Source organism: Amblyomma maculatum, chromosome 8 (assembly GCF_055883805.1).
Source record: "Amblyomma maculatum isolate TAMU_Amacu chromosome 8, ASM5588380v1, whole genome shotgun sequence".
NCBI classification, from domain to species: Eukaryota; Metazoa; Arthropoda; class Arachnida; order Ixodida; family Ixodidae; genus Amblyomma; species Amblyomma maculatum.
Window position 1 is genome coordinate 98,881,793 of NC_139351.1, and position 16,725 is coordinate 98,898,517.

The following is a 16,725-nucleotide window of genomic DNA, read 5'->3' on the forward strand; positions in this document are numbered from 1 at the left end:
AGATTTTCTCCAAAGGCTGTCTGCGAAAAATTTTTAGGCTGTCTATAATTTTGGTAGACGAAAAGATTATGGTTGTTATAAACATATATATATTACGGATAGCTATAGATTGTCTGCAGACACAAGGAAATAAGGAGGGCTGTAACAGTGTTATTTTGATCACTAATTTGCTGCTAACCAGTAATACATTCCATGATATGAATAGTTCCTTTTGTTTTCCAAGACATACTATTAATACCTTGCAATATTGTAAGGTTAAATGGTGTAAATTAGGCGAACAATGCAGTAGAGTGTATAAGTATACAAAACCAATAAGAGCGCGCTTGGTGCAAGCTGGCTTTTTATGTAGAAATGAGGCCTTAAGCTGGGTGCTGACCTAACTTTCCGATTCATCAGGCAGACCGAGTGATTTTTCCGAATCAAAAATGATTCCAGTATCGTTACCAGAAACGCAGAAACCTAACGTTAATGTAATAGTTTAGTTCCTAAGTGGCCGAAAGACATCCTGATCGTTGTTGTTTTTTTTTAATGCGCAAGATCGGACAGAATCAATACGTTTCCTCAAGAGAGTCAGAGTGTATACGTGTGTTCGTTTGCTCCGCCTATGAACTTTTTTTTTTTTTCATCTGAACGATTTCCACTAGGCAACGGTACTGTTCACCGCGTACGCAGGTGCCGGCCTGTACCTGTCACTACGTAGGCGGACCAGCAGCCGCGATGAGGCCTTTCTCGGGGGCCGCAGCATACCGTCGATGGCGTTGGCCGTGTCGGCGGTGGCCTCCAGCGTGACAGCCATGAGCATCATCGCCTTCGTGGCCCACTACTACGAGTACGGCTTCCACACACTGTGGGCCATACCGGCCTTCCTGCCCGCAGGCATTGTGGTCACCACCATGTTCCTGCCCGTCATGTACCACCTCAAGGTCACATCCGTCTTCGAGGTGACGCCGCTATCAATGACTTCTTGAGTACCTAGTCTGTTCGTACTACGTTCGAATAGTAATAGAGACATTTGGTCTAGCGCTACAGCTCACCGCTACTTTCTACCGTTACTGCGCACCGCAGCCACGCACGCACTAATAGAATCCTGCGCGCCGATATTGATAGCTCCACCTGTCGTCATCAGGGTGGTCTGCGCATGCATACTGACGCTCAAGCGGTAGTGGTAGGTGGTGGCGGTGAGCGGTAGCGCTAAATTAAAGGCATTTTATGACTAATCTGCGATGATCGGTTAGCGTTAGCCTTCTTGCAAACGGCGGACAAACGGCTGCTGAGAGAAGGAACACTGGAAGAGGATCCATTTCGTCCGGTGATGCCCTTGATCCGTTGTATTTACGAATTTATCATTTTTTATCTTTCTGTCACGGCCCTCTCCAATATTTCTTCTTTCCTTGTTATTTTCTTGGCTCTTTTATTTTTTCTATCTCCTTTATCTTTGTACTAATTCTATTTTACGTTTCATCGGCAGCACAATAAATATTATCGACTTACAAGCGATATATGCATTTAGACAAAATCTCATAAAGCGCACGGCGAGGTAATTAACAGTACGCATCGGGGTATAATTGCTGCGTTTGTGTTCTTTTTTGCTTAGTGACGCCGTTAGCATGATGCTTGATCTAATTAAACCCGCATAGGAGACAACGCAGCAAATGGCATGTGTGGAGAATATGGTGTCGTTCCGAGCAGTACATTGTAACCTTTCTGCTCGTCGAAGTTTCCAATTGTTTGGTTAGTGTGAGTCTCTCCATTCACGTTAGAGCTGCAAACTGCTTTACTTGTTACTGCTGAAGTGTGCACCCTCAAAAGCGCTCGGAATTGTGGCGAAGGCGCTGATTGAAAACTAAAACGAGCGCTGTCTCACAGCATTACCTCAGTGCACTTTTTTTCTACCCGCTTAGTGTTCTTGTCGTGTCATGTCTGCGCGTACCATCGAATTAGGCTGGAAAAAGCAAATTTGTCGACAAACCGGTGCGGGAACGTAACTGCTAACATACATCAAGTCAACACCCAGGTCTGGGGAAAACACGTGCTCTGGGCTCTAAATGAGCTGCGAGATGGAGTTTTTAGTGTGCTCATGTTCTTCCAGAAGGAAGACATCGTTGTGGAGCTGTCATCTAAGCCCCATGCTAATACTCGGCAGTCAAATCCTGTAAAAAGAGCGAACTTTTGTAACATGACGTTTCTGAAAGCCGTAATAATTAGCTCTCGCAGCGGACATTGCATAAAAGCTGCACGCTGGCACGCTTAGCTACAAGCTAAGGGTTAAATAGAGCTAGCCTGAGCAAAAAAAAAACCATCTCATAGGCAGCGTGCGACATGGCCTGTGACTTTTGCGGTTGTATTTCTGCATCCATGTTACACTCTACCTTTGGTACGAGGTCAGATGTAATTTCAGTTTTTTCTAACCCTTACATACCCACAGTCTTTATCTTATTGAGGAGTGTAGTGAGTTGTTATCCTCCCCATTAGATATATAAGTTCCTAGAAGGTACGAACGACTATTCGCTGCGCTCCGGATCATCAAAGTTTCAGGAACCTTGCATCCTAAACAATGTCGAACCCAAGGGAATATTGATCATACCTTTGTACTTATGAAAGAAATCGAAACTTCGTAGCCGTCTTGAAGTTGGGCACAAGCTGTGTTAGCAAATCACTCAATAAAGAGATTTACTAGGGTCATGTCGCATAGGCCTAATCGTGTATTTCGAGGGAGAGAAGAGACTTAATTCCATTCGCGAATTACAAATAAAAGCTGAGCGTCAGGCTTATTATGCCATAAAATACTAAGCCAAATGTTTTACAGAATCTGCAGGGAAAGTCTCATTCGGCGCTCGCTTTTCTGTGGAACGTACCTTCAAGTTTACTTTGTTTGTTTGTTTGTTTTTTCTTTTTCGTTCATGAACAAGTATCTTCGTATGCGCTACGGGAACAGCGTTGGAATAACGTCCTCCTTCATCTATTTCGTCTTAAGCGTGAGTATGCCTAAAGTACTATGTAAAGTCCTTCCTTTAGACTCATGCTCGGGGTCAATTTTGATCACTCAAGAGTTACCAATAAGCCGAGTACTTTTAGAAATACCGGATATCTCAATAAAACTATGAAAGTAATTAACGAGGCAGAAAATATTAAAATAAGAGAATACCTTGCTTTTTCATAGCCCATTCACTACCCCTCGTAATGTTCCACTAAACATTTTCTATTCTGCTGTGTGATGTCAGTGCACGTTAAAGAACCCCAGGTGGTCGAAATTTCGGGAGTGCCCCACTGCGGCGTCTCTCATAGCCTGAGTTGCTTTGGGACGTTAAACCCCACAAACCAAACTAAACCAAACCATTTTCTATTCTTTTACATGCTTCCTCATCCGCAGCAAGGCATGCGTACAGATTAGATAAGTGCACTGGCTCTTCCTGTGAGCGCCAATCAGGGTTTATCTGGGCGCATTTTGTGATCACAACGATTTTGCGATTTTTATAGTATTCGTTATACGAATACTGTAAATTATCTTAAGCTGGCTGTAATTATTGGAACAGAGCAGCCATGCTTTCGGATTTTTTTCTTACCAAAACCAGTTAGTTAAATTCAGTCTGTGGGGTGCTATGTAAGAACATATGGGTATCAGTGAGGCATCACGTGGGCTGGAGCGGAATGAGTAAAAAGACAGTCAGAAAAAAGTAAAGCACGCAGCATGTTTGAAATTTTGTAAAATTGTGGTCGCGTACTAGTTAACGTTAATTCGCGGCAAGAGATTTTTCTAACATCTAAAACAAGACACCCATAATTTTACAAAATGATAACTATGATGCGATAAAATGTTACATTTCATCGCTTCATCGTAAGCATACGTCTTCGAACTCAGTGCAAAACCTTCAAGTCATTTTTATAGCGACAGCATTGCAGTCTATATTAAAGGAAAATTCAGACACCGAAATATGTCATAAAATTATCTGATTGGTTGATAGGGGCCACTTACTGTCTTGACGTCACACACCCTGCCGACCAATCAGCAACCGGTCAAGTCACGCGTAGCCTAGTCGGAAGCAGACGAGGCAGGATTTTGCGGGATTTGAAAGTCATCCATGGGGTCTCAACCTTTACCAAAGTGCGTTGAACAGTGTCCAAGAAGAAATAAAAGCCATTTCGCTAACAAATAAAAAATAAAAGAATAAGAAGTTTCAAAAAGAGCAAAAATTGGGAAACGCTGAAGTAGAAACAAAAAGTAGGTTTCGAGGCTATAATATTCCACTCACAAAGAATTTTTACTTTTTAAGGTATAAAGGAGTCATCGTTCCTTTCCACTATCTATTAACACCCACTATCTCTAATCGAAAGACCATATTGTACTAATCTGCGGGTATGCAGCCGGCGTACTTCTGCTGTATATTGATGATTACATTATTTCTCCTCCACCTTCCAGCAAGCCTTAGGCGCCGTGGCCATCTACAGTGCTGCAATCGCCGTATCGACAAGTAAGACTACTTACCATTATCCAAATAATATTTCCAGTTCTGACTCCATTGTTGTTAAGGGTATTGTGCAAAGTGCTACGGCGTTATGCTCACGGTCACCCCAAGGAGGTTAATGGCAGAGTGTACAAGTAAATACTGCACACAAAGTCCTCGTGCATGTTAGATATATCACTGAAGTAAAATAAAGCGGTGTAATCTTGTTACCCTTTTTTAGGGCCTTGTTTAAAGTTTACTCTCCCTCTCTCTCAGGAGAAAAAGCAGTGATAATCCATATTGCAAGTTGAATGACTGATTTTGCATTTAATCAGCTCTGTACTTCATCGCCGGCGGCTGTTGCGGAGCAGCTTCGAATACTATAATCGCCTTTCTGTAGATGTGTCAGTTGCGCTTTAAAAATCAGAGAAGTAGGAGCTTCTTCATGTTGCCCTACAGAGCGTTTCGCAAAATCAGTTGCTGTGCTCAGAAAGGGAAATAAATTCATATAAAAATTTTCGCCACACACTATGTGCATCGCTTGAAAATAACCAAGCTTTTCGCAAAAAAAAAAGCTCAGTGAAAGCGCAGGGAAACCAAGAGAGCGGTGTTAGAATCACGTGGCCTTCACTATGACCACATTAGAGAAGTTCTTTCTGATAAATCTCTCACTACTCCGCAAATACGCATTCGTCGAAGCATGCAATTAAATGTAGTCTTTACTCCTGCCCGATCGCTTTTATACCGAATCAGACATTCCCCCGAATGCTCAAATTGTTCTGAACAATATGCAAACTTAGAACATTGCATGTTTTCATGTCCTGTCACAATTCAGTCACCTAATCACCAATCTTCCTCCTCCAACGTGGTGGACTTGGTAAGCCTCTGACCAGCTGAAAGATCAGTTGGCCTTGGTGACCCTGGCCCAGTACATTCTTAACGCTTAGTAATGCGTTAAATAAAGTTGTTTCCTCCTCCTCCTTCTCACGTGGACTAGTCGTTTTTTGTTTGTTTGTTTGTTTTTTTCTCTCCGTATATAATTGTTGTTCAGAGACTACTTAGTTGACGTCTCTATTTTAACTTGAATAAAATTTAATATGCAGTACATAGATCATTTTTTTAAATTTTCTGGTGGAAATTTCTTGACCAAGGTTCATACCACAGCCTTATTTAATTACATAGGTGCCACGTCACAAGTGCGAGTACCATCTCTCGTCCTATGCATAAGCAAAGACCCGCCGGGAACATCATTCAGACATCAGAATTCACTTTCGGAGACCCTCCTGGGAAACTGAAGTGGCATCACTCTTACGTGGAAGTTTGTGCGTTAATAGTGATGGTGATAGTAACAACACTTTTTTTTTTTTTTACTTCTTGAGCATTGTCCTTGAGGGCGTGCCAGTGAGTCCATGCGCCAATGTGTCAGCTGGCAGGAGTATGTTGAGCTTGGGGTTTAAACACACGCGTATAAGAAATTCCGAGAGCACTGCGAAATCTATATTGCAGAAATGCGAAGGCCGGAGAGTTGCTGCTGCACGCAGTGCATCACGTTTGCTCTCATTATCATTATCGCCGTCATTTTCATTGCTATTGCCATCATTTCATTATCGCTAATTGAAGCGTTATTGTCATCGCTCCATCATCCTCACGGTGGACTAGGAGAATTACGATGTGCGTTTCACAATCCCAGGCGTGCGCAGATGGTTAAAGCTCTCGGCTGGACATCCGAGGGATGATGGTTCAATTCCCGGTAGAGACAGGATTTTTATTTTTGATGACGTCATCAGGGTGATTGAAAATGACACATCAGCGCACCGATCCGACGCGCAGATCCCGCGCACATCTCTCCCGCACGGGATTTCGTTCCATGAGCCTATGTTTTCGCCTTAAAATTGCGGAGGTTTAGCCCAGTTAAACATAGTTATCCAAGCGTAAGCACTGATAAGCATGGCTACCAGGTCATAACTTGTGTTTCTTCTCTATGCGATCTTCTCATTCTTCGTCGGTCCCTGCCTCGAGTTGATCGCGCTTTCTCTTCGCTGCTGTTCCAAGTAAGCTATATCGTACGCAACAAAACGGCAAAAACAGTACAGATGCAAAACAACAGAGGGCGGCAGTTGTCTTACCTCTGTCCAGTCGTTTCTGCCGTTTTGTACTTACTATGTCCCACTGACTGTCCTCTATATATCTATATCAGCTGGGCGACCATACTGAGATTGATGCCTGCGCCGAAGCGTTGACGCATTCGGACCAGCAAGCACCTCATCCATGGCGAGACTGAGCAACCAAGCCATCTAGGTGGCCATGGGTTCTGTTAGGGACGAGGAAGATGAAAAAGCGGACAGCGGTGTGGACAGACATGCTTGCGCTATGGCCCGCTCCGGCGGCTCGAGGTCAAACGTGCACATGAATGACCTTGGGAGTGTGATGGCGAACAGTAGAGGTACGCTATAAAATACTCACGTGATAGGCAGGAGTAGAAAGGGAGGAAGCGGAGCGAGTGATCTTTAAGGACACTAAAATAAGCTACCTTTGTAAATGGTAGCTCGGTCAAACATTGCATCCAACTGTTTTCAAGATAACCTGCAACTTCTGGATTAACTCTTTGTTTCTGGGGCCCAAGATTACAAAATTAAATTGGTAGAATTTATTACATCTCAACACAGCGGTGCAAAAAAGTACGGCGCAATAGAAGACACAACTGATCGACAGACGTCAATGGATTTTATTTCTCTAGGACACTCTGTCTTTTATAAAGCTTGGTTACCTTCAGTTGGAACACCTAGTATACTGAGGCTTCCATTCCCTTGCACTTTTAGCCTTCAAAACAGCTGGCACTAGCACGGTAAAATTACCCGTGGTTGCATTTGTTTACAATTAGAAGCTACGTGCTTTTTTTTTTTTCTTGTGTTTCAGTGCTTGGAATATCAGCTATAATCTCGAGTATTGTCCTAGGCGTGGCTGGAACCATCTACACTGCTCTGGTGAGTAAGACATTTATTTTGCTTCTTCATAAAAACATACTCTTATCGGAGAATTCTAGAAAGTATACTATTCAAATATAAAATTAATAATTGACAGTGCAAAGGAGCGGGGCAATTAAATAATTTAGCTTTCTGGCTAGCTAACTTTTGTCCAACGTAAACTTTTATGCATTTCATGCTGATCTCTTGTTGCAAATAGCTCTAGCACTAGAGACAGGTACAGAAAAACAAACGCACGATATGGGCGTCAAGGCTGTTCATTTACGAAATATGTATGAACTAGCCCCGAATAAGGTGCTTTTCTTTTACATCGTGACAGCAGAAAAGAAGGGCTTTTAGAATCAAAAACAGTGCTGACGTCCTTTACAACCTCATCGTCAACTTTTGCAAGCGATGCAAAAAGCTGCCTTTTTTTTTTTTACCTCATGAAACGCTTCACATCTGTTTCGGAGTCAAACACGATACTTATAATGCACCATTTTGGCACAGCTGTAGTTTTTTTTTTCGAAGATAGCACAGCAAGCACAACAATAGCACAACAAGCGAACAATCCTGCCAAGCGACCCCCTTTCTCTTCCCACTGCACCGGTTTTTTTTTTTTTTCTCGTGCAAATAATGCCAGACATTGAACTGCAATGAAAAAGAACAAAAAACGTTTATTTGCGATTTATTTTCTTATTGCATGCTAAAAATGAAAATAAGTGATAAAAAGTTGTGAAATCTGTCAGAATCCAGCTGCTTCGGGAGAAACGGGTCATATAGATAAAGCACGCGAATACGCGAACGCTCGAATCTCTGACCACACTTCATCTCAATGCTGGCCCCAAACAATGCGCTACAATTGCCACTACAAATACACAGAGGAAGCTAACTCATAACTTGTTTCCACATTATGAAAGCCTACGAAACCGTGTGCTGTGCGATGTCAGTGCACGTTAAAGAACCCCAGGTGGTCGAAATTTCCGGAGTCCTCCACTACGGCGTCTCTCATAGCCTGAGTAGCTTTGGGACGTTAAACTCGACAAAACCACAAAACCACTTCTCTATAACCACACCTTTTCTCTACAAGCAAGTGTTTGTGGGCACTCTAATTGGTGTAGGCGGTTTACAGTACGGGAAAAGCGCGTTGTCAAAATCAGTAAAAACAACCCCCGTTTAGTAAGAGACATCTACAGTCCGTGCTCACATACCTGTTTTTATATTTATTTGCGAGCGACCCCGTGAGACATCGTTATACTAACGAGTTTCGCAGTATATGGGGGCAAAGTTAATCTAGTTTATTTACATAACTAGTAGGAGTTTCTCAGGACAATAAGCAATGTATTTCTGACCCCGTAACGTATGAAGGGCTGAAAATGATTTCGTTTCTGACCGCGTCGTCAGATTTCCACAGTTAGAGACGCGAAACCAGCCACACTGCGTTTTTTGCATGCAAAGATCATAGCCTTGTTGCATTAATTTGAACAGGCTATAAAGTTACAGGAACCATTCTGGCCAGAATCCAGCGTCACTTCTTAAGCGAAAAAAAAATGCATGCATGCATCTGGCGAGTGGTAATCGGCATGGGACATGACCAGCGCTGAATGGTGGGATGTCACGAGACCCCATTACGTGAGACCCTTAGACTAACTTTAAAGCACCTTCCAAAATTCAGAAGAAAAAAAAAGTCCGTTATCAGGGAAAGATCGAAGCGATTAGATATGCTCCTTCGTGACTGCTACGTGCCTGGCATTTGGACGCTACTAAAAGACATTCCGTTCCCATGTAAAGCTTGTACGTAACACCTTATCTCTGGGCTCTCGTAAGAGTACGCGATTGGAGTTAATCTTATGTGAATAGGAAGGTGAGCGCTTCAAGCGCTGAAAAAAAAAGTGGAAGAAGCGTCTCCGCATAAATAAGTAAACCCGGAAAATCTCTGCACTAAATGAATTCAAGGCACGTAGGAGTACTTTCAGGCCGCGTGTCTCAAGGTTATTCGTTACTGCGTTGCTGGGGACAAATAGAGAACGACAAGTCTCTTCGAACGAGTTTTTACCTGCAATAAGACTGTCGCTTTATGTTTGTAGATTTTGTTTATTGTTTATTTTTGTAGTCACAGCGTCGTCTCTCATATTGAAATTGCGGTGCTCCCTATTCTTGCTTGCCTGGCATGTAGCCTGGATTATTGCATGATAAAAATCTGTTGCTTCCGAGCCCTTTTTCCAAACGTCATATGGGGCGCAAGGAAAGGTTTCAGTGAGATCAATGCGGCGGAGTTGACAGAATTAAGTACATGTTGTGTTGTACACAATCTCTGATCTGGTGAAATTTAGTCCTTGAAGTGCTCCCGATAACGTTCACTACGATTCTATTTGATCGACATCGTATTGTTTGGATCTCCCTACGCAGCAACATCCGCCCCTAAGAGAACATAGCTATTATTTAAAATAAGTTTCCCCTCAACTGCCTTCAACATGCGGCCCTCTTAGGTGCATTCTTAGAGCACATTTTTCCTATTTTGTCATTATGACTGGTGTGCTCTATTGCCGCCGAAGTCTTGTTCTGCTCCTGTAACGTTTACACGCGGCACTGTACGACGTTATATTTGACGAAAGGGTTGTTGATGACTTTTCATTGACACTTCATGAGCACGAGCGGCCAATGAAGAAAAGAAAAAAAACGCCGCATGCAAACAAATTGTTCTACTTTTCAGGTTACCTTCTCAGTGCACAACGTCAGTTCGGAGCAGCTTCACTTGTTTCATTTCATTTCATTTCATTTATTGATACTGTCAGCCACCATAAGGGGCTGTAACAGGAGTGGAAAATACAAAACGAAAGATGAGCAATATAGAATACGATGAAAATCAATAGTCAATCAAAAATTGTCTCTGAAAGCACACACAAACAAAACAAAAATGAATTACACAGAAATCGGAACAACAGCCATCCTACACAATAGCAATAGAACCTCATCACCCTGTGGTAGTGCCATAGATGAAATTTTCTAAATGGCGTACAAATTCAGATAATGATGATGATCGGACAGCAGAATCTGGAAGAGTTCCAGTCCATACAAGTTCGCGGGAAATAACTAAACTTGAAGCAATTATTTTTTATAGCCGGCAATGGAATGAACCTACTATGACGATGCCTTGATGTCTCATTAGTTTTGATCTCAAAGTAATATGATTTATTAATTTTTAGATAATTATTGATAATGAGGTAAAGACGCGAACTTCAGGCTTATTAGGCTCGGTTTGGTTGGACCAACCAACCATTAAGCTCGTACACAGTTACATCAAGCGTACCGGATGCAGCGACCGAATGGTATGAGGCCTCGAAGGTGTCCCCTGGGGAAATGGAGAGGAGGCTATCAGATAGCGGCGTAGAAAAACTGCCAGTTGCGGAATGGAGCCAACTTTCGATACAGGATGTCCCCGCGTTCTCAGCGACCTGAGGCAAGCGAAGAATTCCAGACGAAAAGGGGAGCGGAGGCCAGGTGTTTAGGAGCTGGAGTTTGCTCAAGATGCCCGCGAAAAGAACCCATAATTTTCAGCCTACACTTACGCAGTCGAGTTCTCTTCGTCGTTGAGATTGCAGGGCCGAGGAAAGCGCGTTCTGAACCGCAAAAGCTCGTTTGGCGGCATCACTGAACGCGAGGTGGAGCACTATCGAAATGGCTTCGATCAACTGCTATGCTAACGAACGAAAATGATTCAGACAACCACCGGGACAATTCTTTAAAGCGATCTAAGCCACAAAATTCCCCATTTATTGCTGTCGAGATGTCTTTCCAGGCCAGCAACTTCCGGCTCGACCATCCTTGCCAAAAACATCAACATGCGGTCGCAGCCGAAAAGATATAATGAATTATTTTTTTCTCCGAATCATACCTGCTGAAGTGGTTTTCTCCCTGCTCAGTTAAGTATAAACTGTGGATTTCAGCCTCCCAGAGCTGCACATTTACTACGAGAGAAGCCGCAGTGGAGAGTTCCCTGAGGTTCATTTGCTTTGTCATCGCCTAGGGCAAAGGCATTGTATTTCGATAGAGACGAAGTACAAAAGTACTGGAAAGAAAATAGGCTCAACCTTAAACAGTAGAGACGAAACATTTTTCCTCAACCGGTGAAGATCGAATCTGTGTCTTGGCAAGAACAGCCGATTGGAATAGTCTCCACTCCCCCCCCCCCCCCCCCCCCCCCCCTCCTCCACCAGCAGTTAGTGTTGACTAACACGCACTGGTGACAGAAAAAGGCCGGAAGTATTCTCTGGACCGTCAACGTTTGCCGCTACAATATCGTCGCGTACCGCACGTTCTCCACATTCTTCAGAATTTATATTCATATATTAAGCTTTAACTGCCATTTGAATTGGGAACGAACAGCCTGTGGAGCTGATGACATGAATGTTTGAAATTTTTGTTCGTTTTTTTTTATTGCATAAGCATTACTAATTGCTTTGTTCTGGTAACCTGAGAAGGGAGTCATATATTAAGGCCACATATGAGCTACATGAATACTGTCGTAGAAAATGCATCAGTGAGGTCTTTGGAACAAAATTATTACTAAATCAGACAAACTGTATTTGGGTATGTTGCCACCTTTCTGATTTTTCTTTTTTTTTTTTCGAACTAGCTTTATGAAAGGCAGTGTCGAATGTAGCTCACCTGAGTTAGGAGCTCAAAAAACAATGAAAAATTTGCCTGCGCAATAAAATCAGCCTAAATATGCTTTTAAGGCCAACAGTCATAACTGCCACTTGCACCGTGAAAATCTGTAATGTCTTAATTAGTAACGTAGACTCATGAGCTACCTGTACAATGAACTAGCATCTTGGCGTTGCCCTGAGTTTGAACCGTGTTATACCGATGAAACCGAAAATTGTGTCATAACTACACACATTTCAGTTTAATTATAAATCTTATGTAGGGTTTTCAAATACGCTTGTTCATTGCACGGCTTAGCCGTAAAAAAAAAAAAAAATCACAGCAAGTTTCCCTTAGGTATTTTCATGTTTTTTATAACTTACGGATCATGATTCCTAACGGCCTACATACAAAGTTGCATACGGTCGAAGCCCTCGGGGATCATGGCTGGGTTATTCCTCACCCTTTCACGAACTCGCCTTTTACTCGATTCGCAGCTGGAATTTTTTCCTTTCCGAATTTCTCTTTATCAGTCCACTAATGTTCTGCCTTCGTCACACGTCCCTCTGGATGCAAGCTATAGCGGTGTAGAGTAGCAAGTCCGACTGCGACTTATCCCTTTATATCTACTGTGCCTCTGTTTTCATCAATGCAGTAATATACAGTATCATTAAAGATTCCGAAGAAGACAATGAGCAAGCTCCCATGGACATCTTTTGAGCTCGCTCCAGAATCATATCCCATAAATGACTCGTTGGCATTTGGGGGTTTCCCGGGCAGGCGCCGGTGTGGTGCCGTAGTAAGACGCCCTACTACTGTGCCGGAGTTCCCGGGTTCGAACCCGACCACGGCGGCTGCGTTTCGATGGAGGCGAAACGAAGTGGCGTCCGTGTGCTGTGCGATGTCAGCGCACGTTAAAGGTCTCCAGGTGGTCGAAATTACTCTATTGCCCTCCACTCCCTTTCTCTATTTAACTCCCACCTTCCTCCCTTCCCTTACGGCGCGGTGCAGGTGTCCACCAAGCAAGTGTGACAGATACAGCGCATTTCCTTTCCTTTGAACCAATTATTATTATTATTGGTTCAAAATTATTCTGAATAGAGAATCTCTGAGAGAGAATCTGGCTTCACTTCGATGAGGGCATCATTCGGAAGGCTTTCCTGTGCGCGTGTAGCGTGTGGTACCCAATGTTTTTGCTCGGCTGAAAGCCCACCCAGGCAGTACAAACCATTGGCCTCACCTTAGGCAATATTGGCCCATCATCGGACCAGTTTATTGCCAAGACAGTACTAATATTGGACCGTGTTTCGTGCTGCCTGGGCATAAACTTGCAGAACCGAGTGAGCACAGGTCATGTTTAGTTTCGGTGATCTAAGCTGCAGTGAAGGTGCCTGCGAAAAAAAATAAGCAGCAACAGTTGAACGGAAGACAATAGAGACAGGATTTTTACATGAAAATATTTCTCAGTGTCGGAAAATGGTTAAGATATAAGAATTTAAAATTCTAATTTTGAAAGAAAACTTCGTTTTCAAAGGCAGCAACATACCTTAGGTGTCTTCGTATTCCATCTAAACCAAGCGTTGTACTAATTAAGTAATGTAAACTAAACAAGCATGTTTAATAACACTATGCTGTCTTCAGCAAATTCCGATTTCAAATAAAGGTTGGTTTGATTCGTACGGTTTAAAGTATAAGCGACTCAGGCTATGAGAGATGTAGTAGCGGAGGGCTCCGGAAACGTCGACCACCTCGGGGTCTTTAAAGAGCCGTAACATTGCACGGTACAAGAAGTTCGCCGTCACCGTAAACCGACAGCAGAGCACTGGATCGAATCCGCGACGTCGGGTACAATAGCCGAGTGCCTACCGCTGTGCCACCACGTTGGAGTTATAAATAATTCCCTTTGCCTTAATTTCGCTTAACAATATGTAAAAAAAAAAAGATAAGCGTTATGCCTAAATTAAGGAATTCAGACTCAAGTTTCTCCGTTATGTAACCATTATTTTCATTCAATTTCATTGCATCGTCATCATTCGCTAGTTCGGCTGCCTTACCGAAACAATAAAGAGGCCCTTGTGAACTTCATTAAGTGACGAAGAGCACGGAGCAATAAAACTAGGATTACAAAACGTCACCTCATTTCAACCCTCGTGTTCCACAGCACATTTATATATATATGCGAAATGCATTACGGTCCCAGTTTGTAGCATAGAAGGGGGGGAAGGGGGGGGGGGGTTAACAGGGTAACAACTGTACACTTATACAGACTAGAATTACACATAAAAATTAGACACCAAAGAAACTCGGAGACAGTAAAACGAATTAACCCCTTAAAAAATCTAGAAATACAGTTCCTAACATTAACTTGCAAAAATATAGCGCGAGAAAGAAAAGAAACCATCATACACAACCCAAAAAACATATAGTATAAAATAAGCGGAGAAATGCAGCTGAAAAGGGCAAACGGCACAAACAAACCAAAACCAGCTTGGAATTTGAACGGAACCAGCCATAATCGTTAGCCAAGTCGACATTTACAATCACAGAGGCGAAAGTCAGACATTGCAGCAAGTTCCTTGACTTTGATGAGTAATTCTGGACTTCTGGCGATCCCTTAATCTGCTAGAAAACTGAGGTAAAGTTTAGGTTTCCTCGTGTGTCGCAACATTTCGATTCTTTTCCCCAGGGAGGACTCCGCAGCGTCGTGTGGGCCGACTGCGTCCAGGGAGTCATCATGACCGCTTCGCCGCTCATCATCATCGGGAAGATCGTGTATGATTCTGTGCACAACAGCGAGATTCCTATGCGACCTCTGACAGACTTCAACTCGACGTTCTACTTCTGGGAGTAAGTCGCCGGACCCTCGTGATCTTCACCTTCTCTAATTGTTATTATATTTCCCTGAACCCCAGGTGGTGAAAATTTCCGGCGCCCTCCATTACGGCATCCCTCATATAACCTGAGTTGCTTTTGGGACGTTAAATTCTACAAACCAAACCAAACCTTCTTTCTTAACGGCCGCGTAAATAAATTGTATATAAATTGAAAGCGACCACCTCTTTGTGTGTTCATCATAAGCATGCACACCTCTCTACATGCCACCATCCCAGTCGAAAAAACGACAAAATATCCTGTAGTTCTGTCGTAACCATCAGATTGTTCTGTAGTTCTGTAGTTTTCCTGTAGTATATTTCTGTTGTCTGTAGTTCTGTAGCAGTTTTTCGGTTGTAACTACAGAAATTTCTGATGTTACGACAGAATGTTCTGTTGTCACAACAGGTTTCCCGTCAAAAACCGCACAGAATTTCTGTCGTAACATCAGAAAATTTAGGAGTTTTTTCAGACTGAGGCATGCTTGATACATTCCCTCAGTGAGAAGCTAAGGACCTCCTAATTTTTTTTTGTATCAATATTTGCAGAACCAGCTGGGACCTGACGACTGACGAGACAGTCTGGGCGGCTTCTGTCGGTGCCATGCCGCTGCACCTGGTGAGGCTGGGCCTTGACCAGATGATCACGCAAAGATTCTTGGCCGCCAAATCAATGCGTCACGCCCGAACGTAGGTACATGGACACCTCAGGCTGTAATAGTGACATTATTAAATGGTTTAATACAGCGTAGAATCGCATGCCACCAACATATACCATTACATACACTCTTAATCTGGCTCCACATACGTTCTGGTTATAAGTGGAACTTTGAAAAATGTTCCACTTATAACTGGAACCTATGTGAAACCAGATTAAGAGTGTACAAACGGTGAAAGAACAGATGGTCTCAATTACATCTCAGAACTAACGGTGCAGAACGTTACTAAACAGAGCCATGCATTATTTGGCAAATTACCAAAGAGTAAAAGAAACTTTATTAATTCGATTACAGCCATTTTGTTTCTACCGTATCTGTCGCTAGTTGAGGCACCGAAGACGGCAAACATACTCCGTGTTTAGGGGCTCGGTGCAGAGGTAACTGCGTGAAGGGTACGTAGAGCTAGGCTTCCTGAAGAATTTCTGCTTGCGTGCTTGTTTCTGCTGTGCCGTGTTGCGTGAATGCTTGCGAGCGTTACAAACGTACTCTAATAATCATGTATATTTCACAATTATAAACGTTTTGCGCACCCTTGATAGAATAGACGTTCTTGTGAGACCACGTGCTGCCTCCCTCAACCTCGCGATAACTTAATTGCTCCTTCCTTTCTCCGACCACAAAGCTTTCTTCATGACAGTCAAGAATTGTTAGTGCAGTGTTTCTTGAAGGAATATGTGTGAAAAACTAAAAAATTTGCCTGTAATTGTACATACATGGCTTGCCCGAAATATTTGCCTCAGTCTATCGAAAAGGTGAGACAGTTGATGAGCTGCGCTCAAATTTCGCATTAGGAAGTATCGTAATTGTAGGCAATTTTTTTCTATTTTAGTATACCGTACAGCTGCGAGTAGCTGTGTGAATGCATGGAAGGATATGTGCATGAGGCAAATTTGCACCTGGATTATCCTTTACGTCCTAGCATGCTTTGCATGCTACACGTTTCGAGGTGTAAAACCGTGCATCTAATCGATTGCCGTCTTTCGTGTATACTCACTGCTCCATTGCTGTCCTATCAGCGTCCATTTAATAGACTGTGCATTGCATATATGGAAAACTATATACGTGTATACGGCTGAGAGATACA

General features: G+C 42.9%; 1 protein-coding gene across 1 annotated transcript in view; it reads left to right on the forward strand.

Moving 5' to 3' along the window:
- The first annotated feature begins 695 nt into the window (after positions 1-695).
- Positions 696-16,725, forward strand: part of LOC146181945 (putative sodium-dependent multivitamin transporter) — a 34,288-nt gene continuing 18,258 nt past the window's right edge. The window contains exons 1-6 of the mRNA XM_084575581.1: positions 696-941; positions 2,910-2,975; positions 4,418-4,469; positions 7,359-7,426; positions 14,739-14,899; positions 15,472-15,612. Of these exons, the coding sequence (XP_084431707.1) occupies positions 753-941; positions 2,910-2,975; positions 4,418-4,469; positions 7,359-7,426; positions 14,739-14,899; positions 15,472-15,612 (677 nt within the window). The 5' untranslated portion in view covers positions 696-752. The remainder of the gene's footprint in view (positions 942-2,909; positions 2,976-4,417; positions 4,470-7,358; positions 7,427-14,738; positions 14,900-15,471; positions 15,613-16,725) is intronic.